This window comes from Mauremys reevesii, linkage group 10, assembly GCF_016161935.1.
Source record: "Mauremys reevesii isolate NIE-2019 linkage group 10, ASM1616193v1, whole genome shotgun sequence".
Taxonomy (NCBI): Eukaryota; Metazoa; Chordata; order Testudines; family Geoemydidae; genus Mauremys; species Mauremys reevesii.
Genome location: NC_052632.1, coordinates 71,037,599 through 71,063,842, shown reverse-complemented (window position 1 = coordinate 71,063,842; position 26,244 = coordinate 71,037,599). Strand labels below are relative to the sequence as shown.

Below are 26,244 nucleotides of genomic sequence, written 5' to 3'. Positions count from 1 at the left end.
TTTGACCCAATGTGCTTGAGATCTTCACTAGGTTCAAATAAAAAGACGAACACATTCAACAACTGTTACAGGTATACTAAACTGTTAAGTAATAAAACTCGGGATTAGCAAGAGTTTAGTTTGTATAAATTTAACATCTGAAGTTCCACAATTTCCCAAACACTCAATGAAATCATCCATACATTAAATACCTCTCCGGTTAGGTCCATCATAACAAACAGCAGTGCCTTGAGGAAAGTCTGCTGGTTCTGGAGGACCCAAATTAAAGGCAGTCGTTCCATGAGGAATTTAATTGACACCACACCTCCTAGTTTAGCATACCAAGCTTGTTCATAACAGCAAGCACATAAACGCTCCACAATGTATGAAAACAAAGGAAGCTGACAAGCCTAAAAAAAATAAAAATTAACTGTCAATGATTTATTATTTAATTCAATCAGCATATCCCATTCCCAATTTTAAAGCGTTCAAGAGCACTATTAAACAGGCTAAAACTAAGCAATTAAATATTACATTACCCTTTCCTTCGAACCCAGAATAATGCTTGCAACATCAAATATCACAGCTAGAGCCACTTCCCCTATCTTGCAGAGCTCCTTCTCCTCATATGCCATACAGATGGCTATGGCATCAATAAGTACCAAAGGATCCATTCCTTTTGATCCATTTTCTTCACTGTGAAACATGGCTGTGCTGGGCTGGCTTCCAACCTGATAGCACTGCAGCAAAAAAGGACCTACAATTTATATTGGAGGGGGGGAAAAAGAACAGATAATAGATACTTCAGCATTAACAATCTTTAAATTAGATCTTCCGATCTTCTCTGATCAACCCATTGCAAAACTAGTGAAAATTATGACTATTTACATGTAAATGAATTGTCATTTTTTTTTGTTTTTTAAATGAAAACTTATTTGAAATGTTTTCTTGCCTTTAATTCGGTGACTATGTACTTCACTATGAAATTAAAACTCAGAATATTAAAGTAAAATTACATTTAAGTATCTTGAAGTATGCTTACAGCACCTTTTTTCCCCCATCACTTGAACTATATAAAAAGGTACAAACCAAGGTTTATTAAGTTACATTTTATAAGTGAAAGATACTGCATTACTCTTCGTTATTTACACAATTCCTTTTCTGGTCCTTCAAAAATTAAAAGAAAATGTACCCAAATCCCAACATGGGGGGAGGGAGGGGGTGGAAAGCCTATAACAAACATTTTGCATTTAAGGTACAAATGCATTCTACATCTGTCAATATCAGAGATATACATAGCTCAGGGTTTTCAAAAGTGGTCTGTTTAGTTATAACTTGTGCACATTTCACTGTGTTTTATTTTTGAATATTTAAAAAATATTGTTATAACTTTGTAAGTACGGCTTACAAAACTATTTTTTAATAGCTGAAACAGTTAAGTAACAGAAGAGAAAGAGTAAGCATATTCAAATAGGTGTTGTAACAATAATATAATTAAGAAACTAAACTAAGAACTTAATGTAACAAACTTCAATGTTTTGCCCTTTATGCAAGAATTTATTGCAAAAGACTAAAACCTTCTTCTCCTATCCCCTGACAGTTCATGAAATTTCTATTCTGCATTTACTCACCACATTGCTGAGCTACTGCCACCATTGTGTAATGGCGGATTAGGCTGGCTACAAAAGGCAGAGCACTAGGTCGCAGATCTTTGATGACTGCTGACATGAATGCACCTGTCAATGCCTGTTCAAATGTTTTACGGGCAGGAGTATCCTGTGCTTTGTACCGATGGGAAATAATTACACTGGGTATGGACTTCTCAGTAAAGCTGAAAAGACAAAATTATATCTATATTATAATCCTGAACTACTATGCCAACAGTTCAACCATGACCATCAAGGACTTAATTTACAGTTTGTTCCCGACTTCTAACCCCCACCCCCTCATTCTGATAAAGCCAGATCAGTTCATTTAATCCATTTTAATTTTGGCAACCACTGGCAACATGATGGATGGCTCAATTTCATCATGAACATTTAAAGCCAGTGGTTCAGAAGAGGCCACACACACTCCAAATAATATGTATACAGGCATCACAGTGGAATTCAATTATAGAATGGCATTTTTGATATTTTCACACTTTTATTTTATTAAGTAAGATGACATTTGATTTTGATCTTTAAGGTCTGAAATGTTATTTATCTATTAATTCACTGCCCAATAAAACCTATTTGCTTCAAAGTCCAGATAGACTTTTTAAAAGTTACATTTATGTCAAATCTAAAATACATTATAATAAAAACAATCATGCTTTTTAGCTACATATTATTTGCACCGAGGGAATCAATGTAACATACATATTATGCACACAGACGGCAAATGTAACTTAAATGCAATGATTTTATTATCTGTGATTTAAAATTAAACTACTTTAACCAAACTACCTAGAAAAGCAACTGCTTAATTTAACAAACCCCAGCTCAGGCAAATACCTGGTATTTTCCAAGATCAACTTTATTAAAAAGGTTTTATATTTTCACGGAACACACAGATTGAATGTCTAATTACACTGCTTTTTCCACTCATGCTTTTGTCCGGAACAAACACTTATTTTTATTTTTAAATTGCATAGAAAAATATTAAGAGTTAATCAGCCCCTAATAGGAAGCCTTCCATTAGGGCTGCTAAGGGACGAGAGGGAAAAAAAGCAAACATAAGGGATTTGTTTGGCAACTGTGGAGAAAGAAGAAGGGCAATCTGACACGCAGCTGGAAGGAGGAGACTTTTCCCAGGAGGTGCAGAAAGTGAGTATGCATAATGAGGAAGGGATTGTCTTATTATACAAATTACTAGGTAGGAGACTGTTTGATGACTCTGGCCTCATTCCTATCCATAATCATCTACCCCTGTTGGTAGGTCTACACTTGCAGCAGCATGTGGAGTACAGATACAGCACACCAGCTAGTACAGGTATAAACAGCAATGTAGATGCTGAGGCACAACTTAGGCACGCAGAGTAAAGCAGAGTGACCTTCACACCAGAATGTTAGAGTACATACCCTACACTGGTTGGGCATGGAGAGAGCTATAACTCCCATGCCTACACTGCTGCCTCCCTCCTCCTAGAGCCTTTCACTGAGCTAGCAAAGGCTTTGCTAGAGGGGTGCCACTGGAGCTTTTTACTTCACAGAGAAAAGGCTCCTGCAGCTCCCCACCAACAGAGCCTTTCCTCGCCATAGTGAAAGTCGCTGAGTGAAGGGAGGCAGCAGGGAAAGCCTTTGGCAGCTCCCTGCTGCAGGAGCCTTTCCCGCCAGCCTCCCTCACCTGCCACAGACTTTTGCTGCCACGTGTATCCACACACCACAGTGTGGATGTAGCCTGCCCTTCACTGCAGTGTGTAACTACAGGTACCCTACATACTACTACAAGTGTAGACAGGTCTATGTCAGCCTTTAGTATCCTCCTTTACCTTAAACATGAACCCAGATTCAGCCATCTCTATTCTGGGTCCCAAGTACATGGCTTTCTTTGACAGAAATTGGGTGGGGGAGGAAAAGGGAGGGGGGAGAAGAGAGGGAAGGGAGAAGGGTATGAGCACGGAGGCAGAGATTAGGCACAATGCAAGAAGAGAGGTTACTGGACTGCCAGAAAGACCTGTTATATTGAAACCAAAACAAAAATCTGTTTCCATATTAAAGAATTTACATAGCACCGAAAATTTACCCAGCTTTCTGAAAAGAATAACTGTTCCGTGTGCCAAAGTGTTGACAGTTTAAAATATTATTGTGCCAAAATCATGTTAAAATACTTAATCACTAAGAAAGGATATTAGAAGGAACAGATAAATTCTACTATAGTGCTTTGACCATTATCTGGAATTCTGAACCTCAAAATTCTGGAATATTCCAACCAACAATTCACCAATAGGACACACAAATTGTCTTAAATCATCTCCTAATTTACCAAACTGATCTCCCAGTCTCCCCACACACTTTTTTTTTGGCTAAGGGTAAGGAAGAAGTGTCAAGATGTCAAGAAACTACCATCCATCATCTACAGTAAATAAAACAAGATTCTAGAACTGTCCCTCAAAAGAAGGGAGGCCCCAGGCTTTGAACATTTAAAACAAAAACTGGATTAAGTACCAGAAAGCAAACTGCAGGTAACAATCCCACAGTGGATATGCATTGTATAGACTCAATGATTAATTTCTGCCTCAAACTTATAGTATTCTATGGACAGTTCACATTTTACATAAACACAAGTGCTTTCAAGGATCATCATACTTGGGATGTGCAAGGAGCTGGTATAAAGCATGTTTATTATCATCCAGGCTCATCATGGCTACCAAGAAACACTTGATCACTTCCCAAGCCTGCCTCCGATAATATGGCTCTGTGTTAGCACTCTTCAAACAGTCCAGAGCAGTCTCAATTGCCTGCAATAAAAAATAAGACGACATCATCAACTAAGCACTGGTTAATCATGTTGCCTTATAATAAATCGGCTTGTTAAGGGTACTTAAATCATTTAAATACTACTTCTGCTATCCTTTAAACCTCTCAAGTTAAAAATGTCAAATTTCTGCATAATGTACATAGGCTTGAGTGAACTTGAAATTATGTTTATTTTGTTTTTTATGTGAATGGGAAGCTCTGAGTACATCATGGATACAAAAATTTCATCCGCATCCACAACAATTTCCTGCAATCCGCATTCCACCTATTATATCTATCTGCATGTGCGTCTGCACCACCAGCCTCTCTTATTGTTAGAGCCCCGTGCAGGTGTAAAAATTTGGATCTGCATCAGATACGCAAAGACGGTAAAAATATGGTTACCTAGGGAGGTGGTGGAATCTCCATCTCTAAAAGTTTTTAAGGCCCAGCTTGACAAAGCCTTGGCTAGGATGATTTAGTTGGGGTTGGTCCTGCTTTGAGCAGGGGGTTGGACTAGATGACCTCCTGAGGTCTCTTTCAACTCTAATCTTCTATGATTCTATTAATACAACCACATCCACAGATGCAGATATGCAAAGATTTGCAAGGCTCTACATCATAGCCAAAATCATGGAAGATTTAGTCCTTTCTTCCCCCACTCCTTATGTAAACACTTTGTCTCTTCCTTCCAGCAGTAATTACTGCACATAATTCCCACATATGCTGGATATAAAATGCAGTGTGTGTGTGTGTATATATCTAAATTCCCTGTAAGTTGCATGGCTGGATATGGACCCAGCCGCAGCCAGATCAGCCTGGATCCTACCGGGGCGGCCCGGCCTTGGGCGGCATGGCCCAGGTGCTGCTGCGGGGAGAGAGGGCTGGGGGGAGTACTCTCTCCCCGCCATGGCCCCAGAGCACCCTCCTGCACCCCAAACTCCTCATCCCCACCACAGAGCCCACACACCCCTACACACCAACCCTCTGCCCCAGCCCTGAGCCCCCTCCCACACTCCAAACCCCCCAGCCCCACCCCCACCACATGAATTTTGTTATGTGCATTAAAATGAAGGTGATATGTGCACCAGTATGGAGGTGATGTGTGACACAACAAAATTCATTCTGCATATGAGTGGGCAAAATTAGGGGGAACACTGCTCTGAGGGGGGAGGGGGGTACGCACGCAGATTCTCTCTTCATAGATGATTTGTTCCTTTTTCCCACACAATACAAAATGTTTTTACATCATACATTCTCAAACCTGTGTTAAGCAACTCCTAAGAAGAACTGTACTCAAGACATTTGAGGATACTTGAAGTTGTCTCTTAAGAACAGGCCTTATATATTTTATACTTAAATCATTACAAGTGCACATACTTTATATTACATCCTTCCCTGAAACAGAAAAGCACACCCAAATATAAGACAGACATGCATCAAATGTGACCCATGTGGAAAATTCATTTGGGGGGCATGAAATAAGAAATTTCATTGCTTAACTGATTGTAAAATGAAATCCAATCATCCATGCTTAAACAGTTAATATGAGATTAGGTAGATAAAAATGACCTTTGAAGGCCCTTTTGCTACAGACAAAGGGATATTTTGTTTCTTTCTAAGGAAAATCATCTTTTCATCTACTGAATTAACTAGCTGCTCTATCATCTTTTAAGCAATCTTATCAAGGTCTCAATGAAAAGAACAATGAGTTCTCACAGACCACTGAAGTGGAACTTTTCTCATCAGGACACTAAAAGGAAAGATGGATTTCTTACATTTTCAGCTCATTTCAAATTTTCTAAAATTCAGCATTTACTTTCAGCACTGGTTAAGCGTACTGTAAATAGTTTTGTTTCCTGGTCAACTCTAAGAAGTTGACCAGTGCTACATGTAATTGAAGAGAGAGCTGTGAAACATAAAAGCCTTTAGATACCTTGCAAATTCAGCTTTCTAGAAGGCTAGATAGAATTCAGCATTAGTGAGGTTGGTATACATTCAAATCTCAAACAATTAATCACTGCAGCTGATGGCATATGTACTAGGAGTTTTAATGAGGATATTTCATAAGCAAATATTAACAGTGCAGAAACTTTACTGGAAGGAAACTGACAAGGAACAAAAGGGTAAGCTTACCTTTTCCATTGGAAGCTGAATAGAGGCTTTACAGTCTGAAAACTCTACTGTAATACTGGGTCCTTGAATTTCCGTAACTATGTATTGTAGTTTCTGGGATTCCTTTAACATCTTCCTGTTACTTCCACCAAATTTACCAAGGACACGATAAGCCACATGAGAAATGCTGTCAGCAGGATTGCGTAATGTACGCCATAAAGCCTACAGATAATTTGAACGTTTAAATGTGCTATATTTAGAGAAGTGTTGCTTGAAAATATTAATAATTAAATCTGCACATTTCTATACAAGAGAAATTTATTTTTCTCTCAGGGAATAAAATCTCTCTCTCCAGTAGCTTACCAGACATTACAAGAATTTCCTCTTTTTGAAAATCAAATGTTTCCATTATGTTGTATTTAAGCAGCTGGTCTTTTACTTCTGGTTCTAAAAAGTAGTATTAGCTTTTCTCAATATAACAAAGAAACAGTACAGTTCTCAATTACAATTTAGATTTCATGGCTAACACTGGAAGGGAAGTATTATATATAAAATACAAGGACTCACTGAGGCTGAAGTAAATTTAGGTTAGTGTGCTACTTAATAAGGAAGCTCCATATACACAGGGCTTGAAAAGTAAATGCTATGTTTGGAGTGCAAGGTATAGTCAGCTTTTTATGCATGTGATGAAGAACATCCCATTTTAGAGGAAATGGACAAATTTAAACATGATGTAGCATTTCAAGATAATCCTCCATCTAAATATATGAAAACCCTGAAGTCATCCAAACCCTCTTTAAGAAGTGGGTATTGCATCTGAAGAAGTGGGTATTCACCCACGAAAGCTCATGCTGCAGAACGTCTGTTAGTCTATAAGGTGCCACAGGATTCTTTGTTCCTCTTTAAGAAGTAAATCATGCCTCAAATCTACATACTACATGGTTTTAAAAGAGCAGATAACACAAAAGTAATTAGTTCTTTTCCAGTCCATTACCTAAACTTTATCATCTTCTGTATCTATTAATGTTATTGTACTTGCCACCTTGCTACAGAATCTCAATTCTTGGCTTTCAATTTTATTTTTTATTTTTATTTTTTTTTAAGAACAAATATAGGGGGAAGACCTACCAAAATGTTATGTCCTAGCCTCGTTTAATTTAAAGCTTTTCGTATGTGCATCACCCAGCTTGAAAGTTCTGCATCTACTTTGTACAGACCTAATGGGAAGGGTTCTCAGAACACAGACCACCCTGAGATTCAGCAATACTAAATTTCAAAGCAAAGGTTTAGGGATATTTAAGTGATCAATGACACCTAGTGGTTTTAGTAAAAACTACATATTCACCTGCATAAGCTCCGCTCGAACTGGCTGAATATGATCATACAGGAAGTCTGGCTGTAAATTATCCACACACAATTCAAGAGTTCTCAAACCTTGGCTAACCAGGGTCTGAGATCCATTTAGAGCTGACACCAAAGGATCCATCAACATTGGCAGATAAGGAAGGAGGGAGCTCAATCGAACTGGTACAGTGAGACAGAGTTCTACAAACAGATCTTTCATATGCTGCTTGTGCAGGCCACTTTGCAACATATTAAGTCCTGAAAAAAAAATGGAGGTTACATATTTTTAAAAACAGATACCATAATAATATGGTCTAAAACAGGAGCGGGCAACCAATGGCCTGGGGGCCCTCCAGAAGTTTTAATCTGGTTCTCTAGCTCCCGCCAGGGAGTGGGGTCTGGAACTTGTCCTGCTCTGGCGCTCCAGCCGGGGAGTGGGGTCAGGAGCCTGGCCCACTGCGCGCAGTTCCTGAAAGCAGCAGCATGTCCCGCCTCTGGCTCCTATGCACAGGGGCAGCCACGGTGCTCTGCATGCTGCTCCCGCAGCTCCCATTGGTCAGGAACTGCAGCCAATGGGAACTGCAGGGGCAGCGCCCGCAGATGGGGCAGCATGCAGAGCTGCCTGACCACACCTGTGTAGGAGCCAGAGGGGGGACATGCCACTGCTTCTGGGAGCTGCTGGAGGTAAGCGCCACCCAGAGCCTGCACCCCGACCTCCTCTCGTGCCCCAACCCCCTGCCCCTGCCTTGATCCCCCTCCCACCCTCCAAACCCTTTGCTCTGAGCCCAGAGCACCCTCCTGCACCCCCAAACCCAGCCCCACCCAAGAGCCCACACTCCCAGCTGAAGCCCTCACCCCCTCCTGCACCCCAAACCTCAAGTTTGTGAGCATTCGTGGCCCGCCATATAATTTCCATACCCAGATGTGGCCCTCGGGCCAAAAAGTTTACCCACTCCTGGTCTGAAACAACCAGTATTTTTCCAGTCACATTCAGTGTGCCTTAAGGTTTCTACATTTAATGCATTTGGTAAAGGTGCTTCTCTATATCTATTCCCTAACTAAAAGTCTGTTATTCCTATACATATGTAGGTCCAAAGATAACTATTATGTAATAGAAAACAGACTGCAAATACTATGAAAAGAGTGTACATGTGTATGCAAGCACAGTAAAATGCACATTTAACATAATGAAATAACCTTTTAGTACACTGGTCTAATCTGGCTAATTCTAGCCTTCAGACAATGAGGATGCTGGAAGAATTCATATGTTCAGCAAGTACATTTAAAAAAAAAAAGCACATGCTAACCTGAGTGGTTTAATTTAAGATTTTGACCTTCTAGTAAAGATAAACTAAAAAAATGCAGTAAATATTTTCAAGAACTTTTATTGTGTCCACAAAATAAATATGTATACTACGCCCTAACCCTCCCACCAAAAAAAGCTTTTATGGCATATATTCCATAAGCCCCAGGTAGTAACTCTATTTGGGTATATATATTTTCCCCAATGCACTCTATGTACAGACCGGTTATACGTAGCTTACATATATTTGTTAACTAAATGGAAAATAAAGTTTCCTAGCTGAGGATGGGTACCACAGGATTTCACTTTCCTGATATTGATTACCTCTCTCCAAATCTCAGTGGTTCTGCTTGGTCCCCTGCTCAGCATTAATACTTCTGCTGCTATCTTTTCAGTCATGCATACCCTTATAGCCAATCTAATTTTGTTAAATTAGTTTGTCTTTAGACTCCGTCACCATTATTTTTTTAAATCTGAGAAGAGGCAGTTTTTCTTTGTACCTGTCTCTCCAAATTGCCATGGTTCTGGCCACATTGCTTCTCCTACCCCACTCTTACTCCTCAGTACTCCATGCTAACAAGAACAAGCATACCAGAACTCGCGACGGGAGGCAGAAAGACTGAACAGCAGGAGCTGAGGTAGCCAGAACCCTGGAGACGGAGGCAGTGAATAGCAAGAGGAAATAAGCTAGTCAGATATTTAAAATACATGTCAATTGCCAAGAGTCACCATGTGTGATATCCATAAAACACTTTTACCCAGTAATAGAACTGTATTTTCAACACTTAATCGGAAATAGGGTAAGTTATTTGTTCTGACCTTGCAATAAGTTTGGTAACAGTGGCAAGAACTCTTGATACAGGAGATCATGACTGCCTCCTCCAATAGATCTGAACAGTGCTCTAAGTAGAAGGAAATAGTTGTATGGCTCCTTGGCAGTCTGTGCAAGTTCCATAGAGCTGTTCACTATCTTGTGCAAATGTGGCTATAAAAAGAAAAGCTTCAAGATTAAAGCATCCATTTCATCATCACTGTTTAAAAGTTCAACAGGATACAAAGTTATTTGCTGTCAATCCTCTAGATCAGGGGTTCTCAAACTGGGGGTCGTGACTCTCAGGGGGTCATGAAGTTATTACTTGGGGGGGTCGCAAGGTGTCAGCCCCCACTCCAAACCCTGCTCCGCCTCGTGCATTTATAGCAGTGTTAAAAACACCTTTTTTATTTTTAATTTATAAGGGGGAGGAGGGGTCATGCTCAAAGGCTTGCTGTATGAAAGAGGTCACCAGTACAAAAGTTTGAGAACCACTATTCTAAATGAAATAACCTTCCTTGATATAGGTGAGCAGCAGAAACACAAGCTTAACAGAGAGGCTGCTAAAGGTTAAACATTAAAAATATAGAAAGATTATCTGAATCAGAGCTAAGAAATGTATCATTCTCAACCATTGGAGACATGGGTTCACATTAGTCACAAATGAAAGAGAGAGTTTGCTCACTTATCCTGCCGTACAAAACAAAGTACAAAACAAAACACTGAATCTGACATAATTGGCAACCTGTGCTCCAAAGAACCTTAAGGATGGACTAGCAGTAATATCAGAGGTAAATGAGCGGAGAATTTGTACAGCACCCTCTTGCTCTAGGTCTAGCTTTATCATTAAAGCCTTCATTTTCATTAGCACTAAATTCACTAATTTTTAAAAGCACTCCATATTTTTTTTTTAAATCTCTGCAATTAGAAATTTACAATTCTGGTTAAGGTCATCTTAGAATACAGGACACTAACTGCTTGTGGAAACTATTAAAAATTGCAAGGAGATATCAGGACTGTCTCATCCTAGGTATGAATAGTGAAATAATTATAGCTTTTATTAACATCTGAAAGCCCTGTACTCTGCTACACAACTGCTGTGAATAGCTTTCATCATTCAATTAAATTGTCTACTCAAGGCCACCATCAATTCTGTTGAAACAAAAATATAACAGAAGCATGGAACTGTGAAGGCAGTAAATCATACCATTTAAATTGGATTTGCAGTTTATAAAATTTAAGTGACCTTGATTTGGATGACAGGTGAGGGGAAACTTAGCACATTACATGCATATAGTTTCAGATGACTGTTGCCTTACAGAGAAGCAAGTTAAATTAGTAATCCATATGTAAGACTAAACTGCTCTATCTAGACAGCACTCAACCAGTCCTTTTATAGTGAACCCTCAAACTAAATATCTACCAGTATAAAGTTGTTTATGTTGGATACTTCACTCTTTTTGGGGGGAGAGGGAATGGGAGGAGGAGCAGGCAAAACAGGGTTACACTAAGATTTGATGCCTTTTTTGCCTATATACACAGTAAGTGGTTCTAAGAAAACACTTTACTTTTGTGCTTTTAAGTACAGAAACCACCACATTGCTAAGATAATTTTAATGAGGCAGCTTAGACAATACTTGTCACAGGAACAATTTTAAAAACAAATTTTGTTTTCCAATCCAGACTTCAATGGCATTACTTGCACAAACATACTCCTCTCACTGAAGCTGTGTCATAATAAAGGCTACAATTAAGCATTACAAAATACTGTAGAAGGCTTATTATTAAAAGAGAGAAAAGTGATTTGAATTTTTTATTGTGGCTACAGCGATAAAGGATAAAGATACAGTAAGATACACAGCCTGGCAAGAAAGTTATTCAACCAGGGAAAACTTTATGGGACTCCTAAGCAGACAACTCATATACTCAATCATAAAGACTTAGAATTTTCCACTTCACTTCAGAGTTCCCAATATGAGACAGTCATTCATGAAAAATATTTCTTACAACTAGGCTATCTTCTGCTCTCTGCATGCTGGATCCCTGTCATTAATGGAGGTTTTTTTGTTGTTGTTGGGGTTTTGTTTGTTTGTTTTGGGGGGGTGGGTTGTTTGAAAACAAAGAACATTTTTCAAACGTTAAAATGGTCATTTCAGGAAAGGCATTTTATTGCTAAAAACAGTGAAGAAAAACGAAAAAAACAAATTGGAATATTTTCCTCTCCTTGGTCAAAATGAACTTTACCTTCAGCATTTGCTCATTTTCAGCTGCAAATAGTGAAACAGAGCCGAAGACTAGTTTGAACAGCTTGAGATACAGATTGGACAGCTCCACATTCGAGCCCATTTCTGGCAGCCGATCTAGAAGATACTCCACCAGAATTGTAGCAAAAAGGGCAGAGGTGGTCAGGTTTGCCAAAAAGGAATTAGCAACAATCTGTCAAAAGAAGCAGATAGGGCAATACTAATTCCATTATGAAAGGAACACAGGAAAAGTCAAATTATATCCATTTAAAAAAAAAAAAAGTAGTCACTGCTGTTGCTGTTCCACCACCAGTGACTCAGTTAAATTATCCACAAAGGGTAAATTATCGTGTTTCCTGTGCAACATATCAAACTTTTCACTTCACTGGCACAGCTCCTATAGTTATTGCACAAGTATTAAAATCACATTGCAGTCTAAGGGAATTAATACTGAAGGACAGTAGATGAGACCTCTAGGTTAGGGGTTCTCAACCTTGTTTTTTCTGAGGCCTGCCCCATGCTATAAAAACTCCACAGTTTACCTATGCCACAACTGCTTTTCTGCATATAAAAGCCAGGGGCAGCATTAGGAAGTAGCAAGCAGGGCAATTCCCCGGGTGCCACAGGGCCCCCCTGCAAAGCTCCATTGCTCAGACTTCACTTCAGCCTCAGGGCCCTGGGCTTCAGACCCATGCAGTGAGGCTTCGGCTTTCTGCCCTGGGCCCCAGTGAGTCTAATGCTGGCCTCCTTAGCGGACACCTGAAACCTACTCCCGGACCCCTGGTTGCTCTAGGTTACTACTTTCTGTACAACTCAAAAACCCACTCCATTCAGCACGTGAACAACACAGTCCACCAATACCTTCACTGTTAACTTAAATTTAAGCATTTCAAGTTACACGGTTTAAATTTTACCTACACAGCAATAACTGTAGAAAATAAAATCCATCTTTCCAGAATATTTATATTATTTCAATCTTGACTGGCTGTAGAAATACCTTAAAAGTTCATTTCAATTTTCTGAATTAAATACAAAAATGAAGTCTGATTTAGAGCAAAAACAGCTATGCCTCACTGTTATATAAAGTAAAGCCATCTACCTGAAGGGCATAGTTTTTTGAGATTCTTTCCACCAGATAAGGAACAGTAGTTTGAAAGATTTCTTTAAAAGTCAAAGGATTCATCATTGTGAAGACACCAGCAAAATGCTCCAGGACCTCCTTTTCCTCTTTCATCCTGACTGTCTGACAGTTTGCAACTCGAATATATGTCTGGCCATTTCCTGCTATTTGGACCTAATGCAGCAAAGTTAATATACAGTTAAGTAATGCTGTCACAACATGAACAATTTCCTTATTATTCTCAAAATATCTATTTAGAATGCCAGTTGGTACACAATGCCTTATATGCAAGATAACAATGCCCCAGCTCTAGGAAGCTTTCAGAAAATACATCAAAATTTGACGCTTTAAGCACAATTATGAAATTAAAAATCACCAAGTCAAGAGTGGGAGGAGACAGATTGCTCAAATATAATGTGATATTATATAATTTCAGACTAAGTCTCCCATTAAACTACCATATGTCTAACTAAAATATGTAAGTGAATCCCTTCATGAATTTTTGAAGGCAGGATTGTATTTATTTCATACATTCTAGAGCAGGGGCAGGCAACCTATGGCACATGTGCCGAAGGCGGCATGCAAGCTGACTTTCAGTGGCACTCACACGGCCTGGTTCCTGGCCACTGGTCTGAGGGGGGGCAGTGGGGGGGCCTCTGCATTTTAATTTAATTTTAAATGACGCTTCTTAAACATTTTAAAAGCCTTATTTACTTTACATACAACAATAGTTTAGTTATATATTATATACTTAGAGAAAGAGACCTTCTAAAAACATGTATTATTGGCATGCGAAACCTCAAATTAGAGTGAATAAATGAAGATTCAAAACACCACTTCTGAAAGGTTGCTGACTCCTGTTCTAGAGTATGACCTCCAACATAACACGGACCATAGAATATTTGTTTACAAAATACACACTTTTCTCTCACAGACCACCAAGCACTTTGTCAGTCTTTAAATTAATGAAAATTCTATAGCAGAAGCATTTCCAACATCATAAATTCCAAACATACAAAAAAAAAACAAAACAAAAAAACCAGAACCCAGGTATATAAATATAGCCCCATGGACTTCATTTTCATACACGGATCAAAAATATTCTCTATTAACAACACATAGTATGCAGAGCTTGTGTGTATAAAAGTGACACAGAATTATGCCCTGGCCAGACTACATACCTGATAAATATCCAAAGCTTGCATTGCATATTTCACCAACTTTATATAGATCTGTGTCTCCTTTGGCTGCAACTGTTTGTTAGGAATGAACTGTGCTTCTGGAAGAAGGAAGGAATAAGCACAGTTTACGTCTATTACAAACAGAATTTGATTTTATGTTATAAAGTGCAAAATTAAAAGTGGATGTAATTAAATATTGTGTAGTATTACCACCAGGTGCTTTGCATGATGTTATGCCCCATGTAATTGTCTTGACACCACAGACCAAAGTTTTTACCAAGCTTCGGCAATCTGTGACCTGGAACGTCTGCTTATCTTCTTTCTCTTTTTCCCCTTGTTTTTCAAACACAGGTGCTGGTGTCACAGGAGTGGCAGGGGCAAGGGATGGAACAGGAGCTGCATTTGCTCCTGTCGGCACTCCAGGTAAAGCAGCTTCAGCTGCACCAAGTTCAGACTGTGGCTTACACTTTTTAAAAATGACAGAAAGCTGGTACCGTGCTATGGTATGAAATTTCAAAACAAAAACCTGAGGCAGGAGAGAAAAAACAAAGGGAGATTGAATTAATTTTGAAGATTGTTACTAGTATATTAACTTTAGGGTAAAACTTCTTCAGACCAAGACAGCTGGGTTAATAAAAATTACACTCAAGATCTCAGAAATATCAAATATCCCCAAAATAATTCAAGTAATCACTGCTAAAATTCTCTTCTAAATGGACTAACGATATTTGATTTACCTTAACACATTCCAAAAAGTAAAAAATACTTGAAGACTAATTAAGCCCCCCAACTGAGATCTGATCTCATTATAGTTACTTTCCTGATCTGTCTAACCTCAGAGAACTAGATTTTTCAAACAAAAATTAGAAAAGTCATAAGCAATCCTACAGTAATACTTGCAGATCTCCTAGTTTCCACGGTTTAACTGCTTCCATAAATACATACAATTCCATACTATTCTCCCTTGCCTCATATTTCTCACCTTCTTTCAATTAATTTTATTGATTATTTTTCTAAATTTTAACTTCCAGTTTGATAAATGGGCAAAATCACAGGATACCTGGAACGCAGACACTGCCAGTCCTCTACACTGCACCACAATACCATCTAATATTAAAGAATCTTCATATATAGGGTCAGAGCTACTTTGTGTTTTGAGCAAAAGCATGTCTTGCTATCCATGAAAAACTGCCAACTTTAGACTAAAACCCAGCCTAGCCTAAGCAGTAATTCATGTTAGTCTGCTAGGATATAGTTCAGGAGTGGTGACGACTAAATTTCAAAGCAGCCATATCCAACCTAGCCCTCTCCTCACCCTTCTTCACCCCCTCCCCAGGCAGCTAGAGCCATGATATAAACTGTCATTATAAACAGATTAGAAAGATGGGGAAGGGAGAAAAACCAAAATCTTCAGGGATCCAAAATCTCTGGGCCTGCCTGCCCAGGAGACAAAGAATATGAGGCCACAGCCTTGAACTGCTATGAGACTGACCTGGCTTTGATTCTCAGGGCTGCTCTCATACCTCAAGACTGCACTACCAAGGCCATATTCACCCTGAGGTCTTTGTGAAAGTCTCCAGCTGTTAAACTAACCATGTTGTATAAATACTGCTCAGAGAACGTCCAGATCACATGGTGGTAGAAGTGCTGGAGGCCTTTCTACTTTAACACTCTGACTGCAACTAGCAGTTAGAGCTTCACTGACACTAGCACAGCAGTGGGAGATAGTCACACAAACCTCAGTGTAAACACGGTTCTACAGAGGAAGCATGCTTCACACTTGAAAGGTAATGGGTGCTCAGTTTAACACAGCAAAGCTCCCAGAACGTAAAGGAGATGTGATGACAGATTCTTTAGGAACTCCCATCCGATATTCAGCTGGAAAGATGGGCCTTATAACAAGGGAACCTAAAGACAGTGTTTATTAATCAGAAAGGAATGGGGACACCCAATACTCTAAAAGAGGATGCTGAGAACCTCCAACTAAATCGCAATTCAATTTTCCAGCTGTCGAACATAAGCTGAACACCAGCTGGGGACGGAAAGGAATTTCCCTTCAGGTTAAGGTATTGCACAAGTTTTAAAATCCTCCCTTTGAATTATCTGGACCTGGACACTGCTCAAGGCAACACAAAAGACTAGATAGTGTATTTCAGTCCAGCTACTCCTATATGTTCTCCATCCCATGGGGGTGGATGGGAGAGAGTATTAAGAAGCATTTGGCAATACAGTAATAAAGATTAAGAGAGTGGATGATAATTTATACATCATTCCAATGTTAAACTTCTCAACCAAATCAGTACCTCTAACATCCTCATAAGAATATCTCTGCCATTTCCATTTTCTTGTTCACTTTTGGAACGGATACAGTCTACCAAGTTTAGAAGAAGCTTGCAAGACATAGTCTGGATACTGCTAGGTAATGACTCATCATCAATGTTCTTGGCAAATAACTGAACAGCAAGGGAGAGATCATTGAGTGGTAGATGCTGACGGACGTGATGTACCAAATCTGCCAGTGTACTATATGCAAGAGGCCTATGGATAAAAAAGGAATTAAAAGGCATCACATTGATTATACAGTTATAGTATGCTGCTACTCAGATATCATTAATTGTTACTACATTCAGAACTATTTTTAAATATTAAAATTCAAATTGTAAGAGATTTATTTATACATTCACATTTAACTCTAAATATAATGTATTTGATTATTTCCTGTATACAAATTATTATAAATTATTTCCTGTATACATTTCCTGTGTACTTTACTATAGGGGCGGACACCCGGGGAGGGGCCCGGAACCCGGCTTGGCAGCAGAGCTTGGAGCCCAGGAGCAAGGGGAGGAGGGCAGCCCGGGAGGATCTGGGGTCAGAGCCAGGCTGGGGTTGGGGAAGACAGCTGATGCTGGGGATCGTGGGACTGCTGAGGGTTGGGGGCTGTTTGGAGCGGGAGTTCGGGGGGAATCAGTGGGGGAGCAGAGCTGGAGTTTGGGGGGGGGGGATGTTCAGTGGGGCACAGAGCTGGGGTCAGGGGAATGTTCTTTTATGGGGACAGAGCTGGGGGTTTGAGCGATAGTCGGTTGGGGGTGCGGAACTGGGAGTTTGGGGGAGATGTTTGGTTGGGGAGCAGGTCTGGGATGTTGGAGGGGATGTTGGGGGGGGCAGAGCTGGTGTTGGGGGGGGAGGATGTTCCCTCCCGTTTTTCTTCTCCCCCTCCCAGTATGTCCCCAGCACATGCCCTCTTCTACAACAAATAGCTTGGTTTAATGTTATATTCTGTTTTCCTAAAAACAGCTAACTTTTAAAGTGTTACTGGTTAGCTGTTTCGGAAACTTTTGTAATTCCCGGGCTCAAAAATTTTAAGAAAATGCAAATTTTTATTTTGTACGCAATTAGCACGTGGGGACACATTTAAGGCAGCACACAATGACGATGCTAGGAAAAATTTACCACACATCTGTTGTGGCAATAAAATCTCCATTACTACATGCAAAATGCCATTAAGTATGCAAATATAAGCTTGTATTTTAATAAAAGCAGGGGTTGCAGCCTCATTTGAAAATTGTGCTTGTCATCTGGCAATTGGACTGTATGTGTATCCTACTGTGCATATGCAGAAATATTTACTCAGATTAAAGTACTAATACCGATGCATTAACTTACAAAAAAAAATTAAAAACTTGGATGACTAAAAATCTGATAAATTTTAGAAAAATGAAATGCTTTTTAAGTAATTTAAAAACTGTTTATGAGCCTAAGTCATTGAGGAAACATATGTCCATCTTAACTGAATTTAAAAATAATATTTTAAAATTAATTCCTCGTTTACTTAACAGGACCTAAAATCCAGGTTTCTGTGATTGTCCAGTAAGAAGTCCTAAAAAACCACACATCTCTCTCAACTGAGATCCTAGTAGATACACATATTCCATTTATTTTTACAATTATTTATTGAGAATTTTAAGCTCACGTGTTCAGCTAGTGATTTAAAATCTTAAACTCTGTACCAAGAACAGGATTTGGGGTTTATGCAGTTTGTTGCTCTTTATTATTAGGATTATGTTTAAATACTGCACAGCATTAAATACAAATTACAAGTCTTTTCTTAAGCACACGCAATACTTAAATATAATGGAATGAATGATTTAGAACTCTGTATATTCAGTAAACACTAAATATAAATACCATTAAAACGCTCTACTGACAAGCAATCAGACAGATACCACAAATTTAATCTCATACCTCAGTGTCTCTCGAGCTGTGTATCCAGAGCCAATTAGTATAGATTCGTCAAATAGCTTGTCCATGCATGGAATAAATTCTATAATACAAAAAAAAAAAAAACCACTACATATATCACCAAGAAAAGAAGTAAACAAAACAAAAAGTAATTAAGCATTGCATCAAGTAACTAATGTACTTAACCACAGCCAGACTACATTGAATTTATTATGCAAGTCTTTTTTCAAGCACACAAAAAGCAATATCATAATGATAGAAAGTATGTTTACTTAACTTTAGGAACTTTGCACTAATTTTCTCCCTAAATGGTATACTTTAGCACAGGGGTCGGCAACCTACGGCACGCATGCCAAAAGGTAGCATGCGAGCTGATTTTTGATGGCACGCAGCGGTGGGCTGAGTGGCTCAGTCCGCTGCCCGTCTGGGGTGCCAGCAGCACTCAGCAGGGTGCTGGCAGCACTCAGCCTGCTGCCAGTCTGGGGTTCCGGCTGCTGGCCCCGCTCAGCCTCCTGCCGGCCTGGGTGAGAAGAACCCCAGGCTGGTAGCGCTGGCTGAAGGGGGCCAGCGGCCGGGATCCCGGCTGGAAGAAGCTGGCGGACGGAACCCCAGACTGGCAGCGGGCTGAGCGGCTCAGCCCGCTGCCGGTCTGGGGTCCCGGCCACTAGCCCTGCTAAGCCCAGACCGACAGTGGGCTGAGCAGGGCCTGGGATCCTTGTCTGGGGTTCCAGCCACCAGCCCTGCTCAGCCTGCTGCCGGTCTGGGGTCCAGCTGCTGGCCCTGCTCAGCCTGCTGCCGGTCTGGGGTTCCGTCCGCCAGCTCCTGCCAGCCGGGATCCCGGCCGCCAGCCCCCCTCAGCCCGGGGTTCTGCTCACCCAGGCCGGCAGGAGGTTGAGCGGGGCTGGCGGATGGGATCCCGACTGGCAAGGGGCCAGCAACCAGAACCTCAGACCGGCAGCAGGCTGAGTGCTGCCAGCCCCCCAGACTGGCAGCGGACTGAGCCACTCAGCCCCCTGCTGGCTGAGTGAATGGAACCCCAGACCGGCAGCGGGCTGAGCAGGGCCAGTGGCTGGGACCCCAGACAAGGATCACACTAAACTGATAAAATAAAATTAAAATGCAGATCTTAAATGAAGCTTCTTAAATAATATTTTAAAACCTTATTTACTTTAAATACAACAATAGTTTATATAATATAGACAGAGAGAGAGAGACCTTCTACAAATGTTAAAATATATTACTGGCACGCAAAACCTTAAACTACAGTGAATTTGGCACACCACTTCTGAAAGGTTGCCAACCCCTGCTTTAGCATGTACTCAAAGCCACAAAATTGGTATAATAAAAAACAATTCCAGTTCTACATAACAAAAAAATAAAGTAACGTTAAGGGTGAGGTGTGAATCCCCAAAAAGTAATTTCATAATATATGAGAGATGTTATCAACTTATATTAAGGCCAAAAGCTCTTACTAAGTTTTCCTAAAACCTATTTGTGGCAGGGTGGACTAGGTCTGGAGGTCCCCTGCAGGAGGCCTCATGGCCCTGAATCACCCTGCCCCAGAATAGAGCAGAACAAGGTCCTCCAGGCACCTTAGAGTGGCTGCAGAGGAGCAGCCAATCGGGAAGCTGATAGAGCAGCCAATCTGGGGCCAAAAGGGCCCTATATAAGACAAGTAGCAGAGCAGAGAAGTTCAGTTCCTGCCTGGAGCTTGAAGAGGGAGGACCAGGTGCCAGGCTGGCTGAGCAGCAGGACCATGGACAGCTCACTGGAGGCAGAACTGAACCAGCCCAGTGAAGGTTGCCAAAGACCAGGTGCTAGGAAGGGTGAGGCTTGGTGGAAGAAACTGGGTACGAGGGGGTCTGGATGCACAGGGCTTGGGCAGATGGGGGAGCAGCTCCTTGTACAGGGATCCCTTCTTCTGCAGCTGAAGGGTGATGGGTGCAGGAAGGGGGGGGGGGGGGGAGTTTGCAGAGATTCCTGCAGCTGGGGAGAAATCTGGATGAGGGAGCCTGACTCAGCCCTGGATGCCTTGCAGGGGAAGAAGTAGTCCTATCCTCCCCATCCTAGCAGAGACTAGCAGCTGAGCCAAGCGCAGGGTAGGAGCCACCAGCCGGGTCTTCCCCAGTCCCGCCTCCTGCCCCACAGTGATTTACCTCTCTGCCAGCTGCCCCAGGCACCCGAAAAATATAGTGGTGGGGATGGTCACATAACCGCCCATGGTTTCCCTGTCAGAAAGTCACTTTTCTGCAGGGAAGCAAAGAAATCTGTGAGGGACATAAATTCTGCACATGCGCAGAATTCCCCCAGGAGTACTATCTGGATACTGCTGATGACGGGAATTGTGGAGAAGACTTGCTCATGCACAGCATCTACATTATGCTACGAGACAGAGAAGTCGACTGCTAGACAAGAAGAGGGACTAGAGAGTGAAGTAGAAAGAGAGATGCAATCTCCATTAGGTTGGAATGCGTGAAACATATTTAAAACTAAGAAGGGCAACTTTCCATGGATTCTCAAAATGAACAGGGAGCCAGTAGAGTTTGTTTGGTGATGTGCTTGCAAGTGCACGGAGGATGACTAGGAGTAAAGGCAAGCATCAGCACTGTTGCTAGAGAACTCAGATTTAGGAGGGGGCCAGAAAAGGAAGAAAGCATTATTAGCAAATCTAAAGTTTTTTCCACAATATCAGGTCTTTACAATCAATTACCTACTATTGTGAGAAGAGATGAAGCCATGAATAAGAATTTCAAATGTGGAGCTGAAATTAGTATACATAGGGAATACCACAGAAGCAGAAGACAGATGTGGGGAAAAAAGAATTAAGTTCATGACTGCTCGCAGCATAATAGCGGAGAAAACTGAAGATCTGAGTAAAGGAAGGGGATGGAGAAGGAATTGTGCTTGATGAGGGCCCTCTTGCTCAAGAGATCAACTTGTCAAGACATTTAGCTGAACAAAGAGAGGAAACCACAAGTCTTATTAGTCAACACAAGCAGAGAAATTTTGACCATCCACAATTAAAATATCCAGTATGGAAGCCCCATTCTTAACATAAATCTTTGGTTGTGTCTCTACCCTAATTTCTTTTAATTTGCATAAAAAACAATTAGGTAAATTAGATTACACAGAACATACCATTAAGGGGATTCTGCTAATGGCTAGTTAATGAATATGACATATCAAAGATTTAACAAGTACAAAATTATATGAAATTCCAGGAACTTCGAATTTTCAATCTAATTTATATCGTTTTAATCTTTTGAAAGAAAAATGCCACTTGCAATTCAAAACAAGCAGCATCAACAGGGATATAAACCTTTAAAATGTGCATGGACTCTAATTTGCGTTTTAATTTTAAGCACCATTAATAAAATTACATTTTGATGTCAGTTTTTAAAACCTTTGCCTGAGATTTGCATGCACACAAAGTTTTGCCCTTTTCTTTTAAATTGATTAATATTGCATTTACTGTGGCAGCAGTGGAGAAAAAGGACCTCTTTTCTCTCCCCTGCCCGCCCCTCAGAACATTAAGCTCAAAAAAAAAAAAGGAGGGGGGGGGGAGCGAATCATAATGGCAAGTACTATATGACCTGTCAATCAGCATGGGGGTTGCACTTTGAAAATTTCTTCCACTCAGATATATTACTGATTCCCACATTAGGTCCCATTTGAAGTATAAGGAATCCCTTGCAAACATGTGGCATCCAAAATAAACACAGTTTTAAGTGTGACTACAATACTAAACTCAAAACCCTGGAAAACCTAAAGAAAACATTGTGTACTAATTCCTCTGTACCTCCCTAGCCCAGCTCTAGCACCTGAAGCAGTGGACCCTTGTTAGCACACATGGTGAGTTACTCCACCCATCCCCACAGACTGTTTTAGGGATGGGGGGGGGGGGGGGGAAGAGATGGAAAAATAAAACGTTGAAACTGAGAGCCAGGCTACTCTAAAACTTGACAATCCTGCCAAAAGAAAAGAATGAAGAACAAATCTACTGAAGAACCTACATTAGTTCAGACTGAAAGAGGTCTTCTGTCTGGAGACAAAAACTGAGCCGAATTAGCCAAGCAAGATCACTTTGTAGTTGAGTGACTATTCCCACTGATGTCAATGGACTACTCATGTGCTTTATTTCAATCATGCACATCAGTGGTTGTAGGATTAGGGTCTAGGTGTGTATCAGTATATAGTAGCACCTTGGCAACGCACAGGTTTAAAAAAAAAAGCAAACAAGCTGTCAGGGCACCTTGCTCAGTTCTCCATCCCACTTTAGGACATATGACAAGCTCCCTTGCCTGAGAGCAAAGATGTTAAGGAACAACTTGGTTGACAATTTTCCCAATAACCTGACCCAAAGAACTCAAAAATCCAATACAGCCCAATTTAAGCAATTTTATAATCACTACCAATGGTATTATTATAATAATACATAATAAAAACAAAGCATCAAGCAGACAGAGTGGATCTGAGACATTTACAGTTTCTACCCATGTTTTAAAAAAAAAAAAATACATACGGCTCCTCAAGTCTGTGGTAAGAATGTGCTTCGCAGCTATTAGAAGCTCCTTTCGGAGATGTGCAGTTTCCGCTGGACAATTGGACAGTAACTGCAACATTCCTTTTACCATTTGCTGAGAATACTTAGCCACCAAATCCTGTAAAGTAAATATGCTCAAGTTATATTTGCAATGCAGATTGTTTTAAACAATTGTTTTGTTTTCAGTTTTCTGTATTGGTAGTTATCTATAGTTCCATCTGGCAGAAATTCAGAAATTTTTTTTCTCTTTAAAAATTCTGCCTGTAAAAAAATGAAGTTCAGTAGACAACTGTTCTATACACCTTTTCTTTAGCTGGAAGGTTTGTCTGCAGACTTGAATCTGATTTTTTTTTTTTTAAATAAATCTTTCACTAATAGAACAAACCTGTAACTCTAAACTTGCTACACAAGTCTCCTCCCTCTCTAATCCCTGATGCATGCTGTGCCACTCATCATCCTCCTCTTGCTGCTTCCCTGCAACAGAACTCACATTACTTATAACAGCAACCATCTTTAGCATAACCTACCTGGTATATTCTTATAATGTAGGCCAAAAATGATAATGTTTTAATCTGGGCAGCAATAAAGTCAGCGTACAGCTCCTTATTGTAAAGTTTGTGTTGCCTGAAATTGAATTGAACAAGTGTTATGCTTATTTTGTTCTTCCTCTCTTTTTGAAATGAGTTTAGAGGTCATGAATATAGTGCCAAAAAGGGCTTCAGTTTGCTGTATAGTCAAATTACCCAAAGTAGAGCATACTTGGGCTCTCAAACCTTCCCTCCTTTGCCCTGAAGGGGCCTAAATCTAGTAGGGAAGGACCCACCATTAACATTTCCGGCTCCTTGCCCATTCGATGCTTACCCTCTCAGGCAGAAAGGTGTTAAATAATCAAGGCCCTACATATGCTGTGGCATACTGGAAATTCTGTAATAGCTTGATAAGCATTTGAAGGTTTTAACTTATTAAAATTGATATTGAAAGCCCTCAGAATGTGAGCGCTTTCTACTGCGTTTCAGCCCACCATGTAGTTTCTGGCTTTCTACAGAATTCCAAGATGGTATGCTGACAGAGAATACATGACTCTGTACCTCCTCCTCCAGGGGTCACCGCCACTTTCCCTCAGGTCAAGAACGCTCTCCCTACCTCTCTGCCTTTCGAGCAATCGCTCACTTCAAGGAATTGGGAAGACCGGGATAGACTGTCTCTTCCTGCTTCCCCTTCCAGAACCACTGGCTGCTCATCAGGCGCGCGCTCTCTCTCTCTCTCTCTCTCTCTGACGCAGACAGAGTAGTAACCAACAGGCAGAATATCAATGCTCTGCCTAGATCGGAGGCTCTCACGGGTCCAAGAAGAGCAAGAACACTAGTTTTGTGGCAGGATGGAGATTCCATGAGTGTGGTATCCTAGTAAATATGGGGCCTGGCAAACACTGCCCACTGCAATAGCAATTGTTGTAATGCTGTTAGATGTCCACTTAAATGAACTGAGACAGTTCTAATGACAGTCTGGGTCACTAGTGAACTGGGACAGATTCAGTCTAGTGACCTGGAATAGAAATATTCGAAGACTCAATTTCCTGAGAGCCAGGATAATTAAGTCAAAAGTAGCCAAGATTTATTGTAGTTGCAAGCAACCAAAGGCAAACAGATGTGCTTTAAGATAAATTTATCTTTTAAGATTTTGGATCATTTTTAAATGGCAAGTTTAGCTATTAGTAAACTACGAACATAAGAATGGCCACACAGGGTCAGACCAATGGTCCAGCTAGCCCAGTATCCTGTCTTCTGACCGTGGCTCGTCCAGATGCTTCAGAGGGAATGAACAGAACAGGGCAATTTATCAACTGATCCATCCCCTGTTGTTCAGTCCCAGCTTCTGGCAGCCAAGCTTAGGAAAGCAGAGAGCATAGGGGTTACGTCCCTGACCATCTTGGCCAACAGCCACTGATGGACCTATCCTTCAGAACTTTTCTAATTCTTTTTTTGAACCCAGTTAAATTTTTAGCCTTCTCAGTAACCTCTGGCAATGAGTTCCACAGGTTGATTGTGCATGATGTGAAAAAAGTACTCTTACGTTTGCTTTAAACCTGCTGCTATTTATTTCATTGGCTTGCCCCTGGTTCTTGTGTTATTTCTAGTTTGTGGGGTGGGGGGACCTACAGAGCATGAGTCATACTTAGATCTATTACCAATATGACCCAGATTCAACTGAAATTGTTTGTTAAGATAGTCTTACCTGGCTTGCGAGGAAACCTGTATTATAATCGTGTTCATGATCAAGGGCACAAATTCAGCGACCACATTATGAATGTTCAGTTTGTAGAGCTAAAAAGAAATAACAAACTTGAAAACAAAATCCAATACCCACATTTCACATTTGTGCTCAGCAAATTATTAGAGAGCACATCAGGAAAAAAACTAATCTGAATGCATCATCATCATCATTGTGGTGGTGGATTTTGCCACAAGATCTTACATCCGTTTTAACTAATGACCTAGACACAATACACAGACTATATAAACAGGCAATAATAAAATATTCATATGCAAGATACTGTACTAACCTGATACATTAGAACAACAATAATGGGAAGCTCAGCCAACACTTTCAAGGAGAGAGACCCTCTGGGAATTATAGAATGCTGAAAGGTAAAAATATTTTAAAATTTTCATTCTTTTTCAAAAGAAAAGTACTAAAAAAAACCTGATAATTAATCCCTCCATAAAAACATGTAAATTATTTATCATTCCTTTTAATAATTAAACATTCAGGGTAAACAATACTTAATTTCAGAGCGCATGATATCATATGGAAGTTTTCTTCTTTGGATAAATAAAAATTCTATGCAGACATTTCTTGATCTGTAACTATATTTACATTTAAAATGTAGCTTTGATAAGTACAACTCCAACAGCAAGAGGAGT

The 26,244-nt window shown here is 40.4% G+C and overlaps 2 protein-coding genes across 8 annotated transcripts in view; one reads left to right on the top strand and one right to left on the bottom strand.

The window, feature by feature from the left end:
- Positions 1 to 26,244, bottom strand: part of LOC120373158 (transformation/transcription domain associated protein) — a 151,852-nt gene that overhangs the window by 107,414 nt on the left and 18,194 nt on the right. For all 7 annotated transcript variants that reach the window (XM_039491135.1, XM_039491137.1, XM_039491134.1 and 4 more), the window contains exons 10-26: positions 25,884 to 25,961; positions 25,556 to 25,644; positions 23,848 to 23,944; positions 23,300 to 23,438; positions 18,781 to 18,859; positions 16,839 to 17,073; positions 14,746 to 15,061; positions 14,536 to 14,633; positions 13,334 to 13,528; positions 12,236 to 12,427; positions 10,000 to 10,165; positions 7,879 to 8,135; positions 6,555 to 6,755; positions 4,269 to 4,420; positions 1,611 to 1,810; positions 519 to 736; positions 192 to 389 (exon numbers count right to left, since the gene is read on the bottom strand). In XM_039491135.1, coding sequence (XP_039347069.1) covers positions 192 to 389; positions 519 to 736; positions 1,611 to 1,810; positions 4,269 to 4,420; positions 6,555 to 6,755; positions 7,879 to 8,135; positions 10,000 to 10,165; positions 12,236 to 12,427; positions 13,334 to 13,528; positions 14,536 to 14,633; positions 14,746 to 15,061; positions 16,839 to 17,073; positions 18,781 to 18,859; positions 23,300 to 23,438; positions 23,848 to 23,944; positions 25,556 to 25,644; positions 25,884 to 25,961 — 2,910 coding nt within the window. The remainder of the gene's footprint in view (positions 1 to 191; positions 390 to 518; positions 737 to 1,610; positions 1,811 to 4,268; positions 4,421 to 6,554; positions 6,756 to 7,878; positions 8,136 to 9,999; positions 10,166 to 12,235; positions 12,428 to 13,333; positions 13,529 to 14,535; positions 14,634 to 14,745; positions 15,062 to 16,838; positions 17,074 to 18,780; positions 18,860 to 23,299; positions 23,439 to 23,847; positions 23,945 to 25,555; positions 25,645 to 25,883; positions 25,962 to 26,244) is intronic.
- Positions 14,943 to 26,244, top strand: part of TMEM130 (transmembrane protein 130) — a 50,324-nt gene continuing 39,022 nt past the window's right edge. The window contains exon 1 of the mRNA XM_039491141.1: positions 14,943 to 14,958. The gene's annotated coding sequence lies outside the window, so the exon portion shown is untranslated. The remainder of the gene's footprint in view (positions 14,959 to 26,244) is intronic.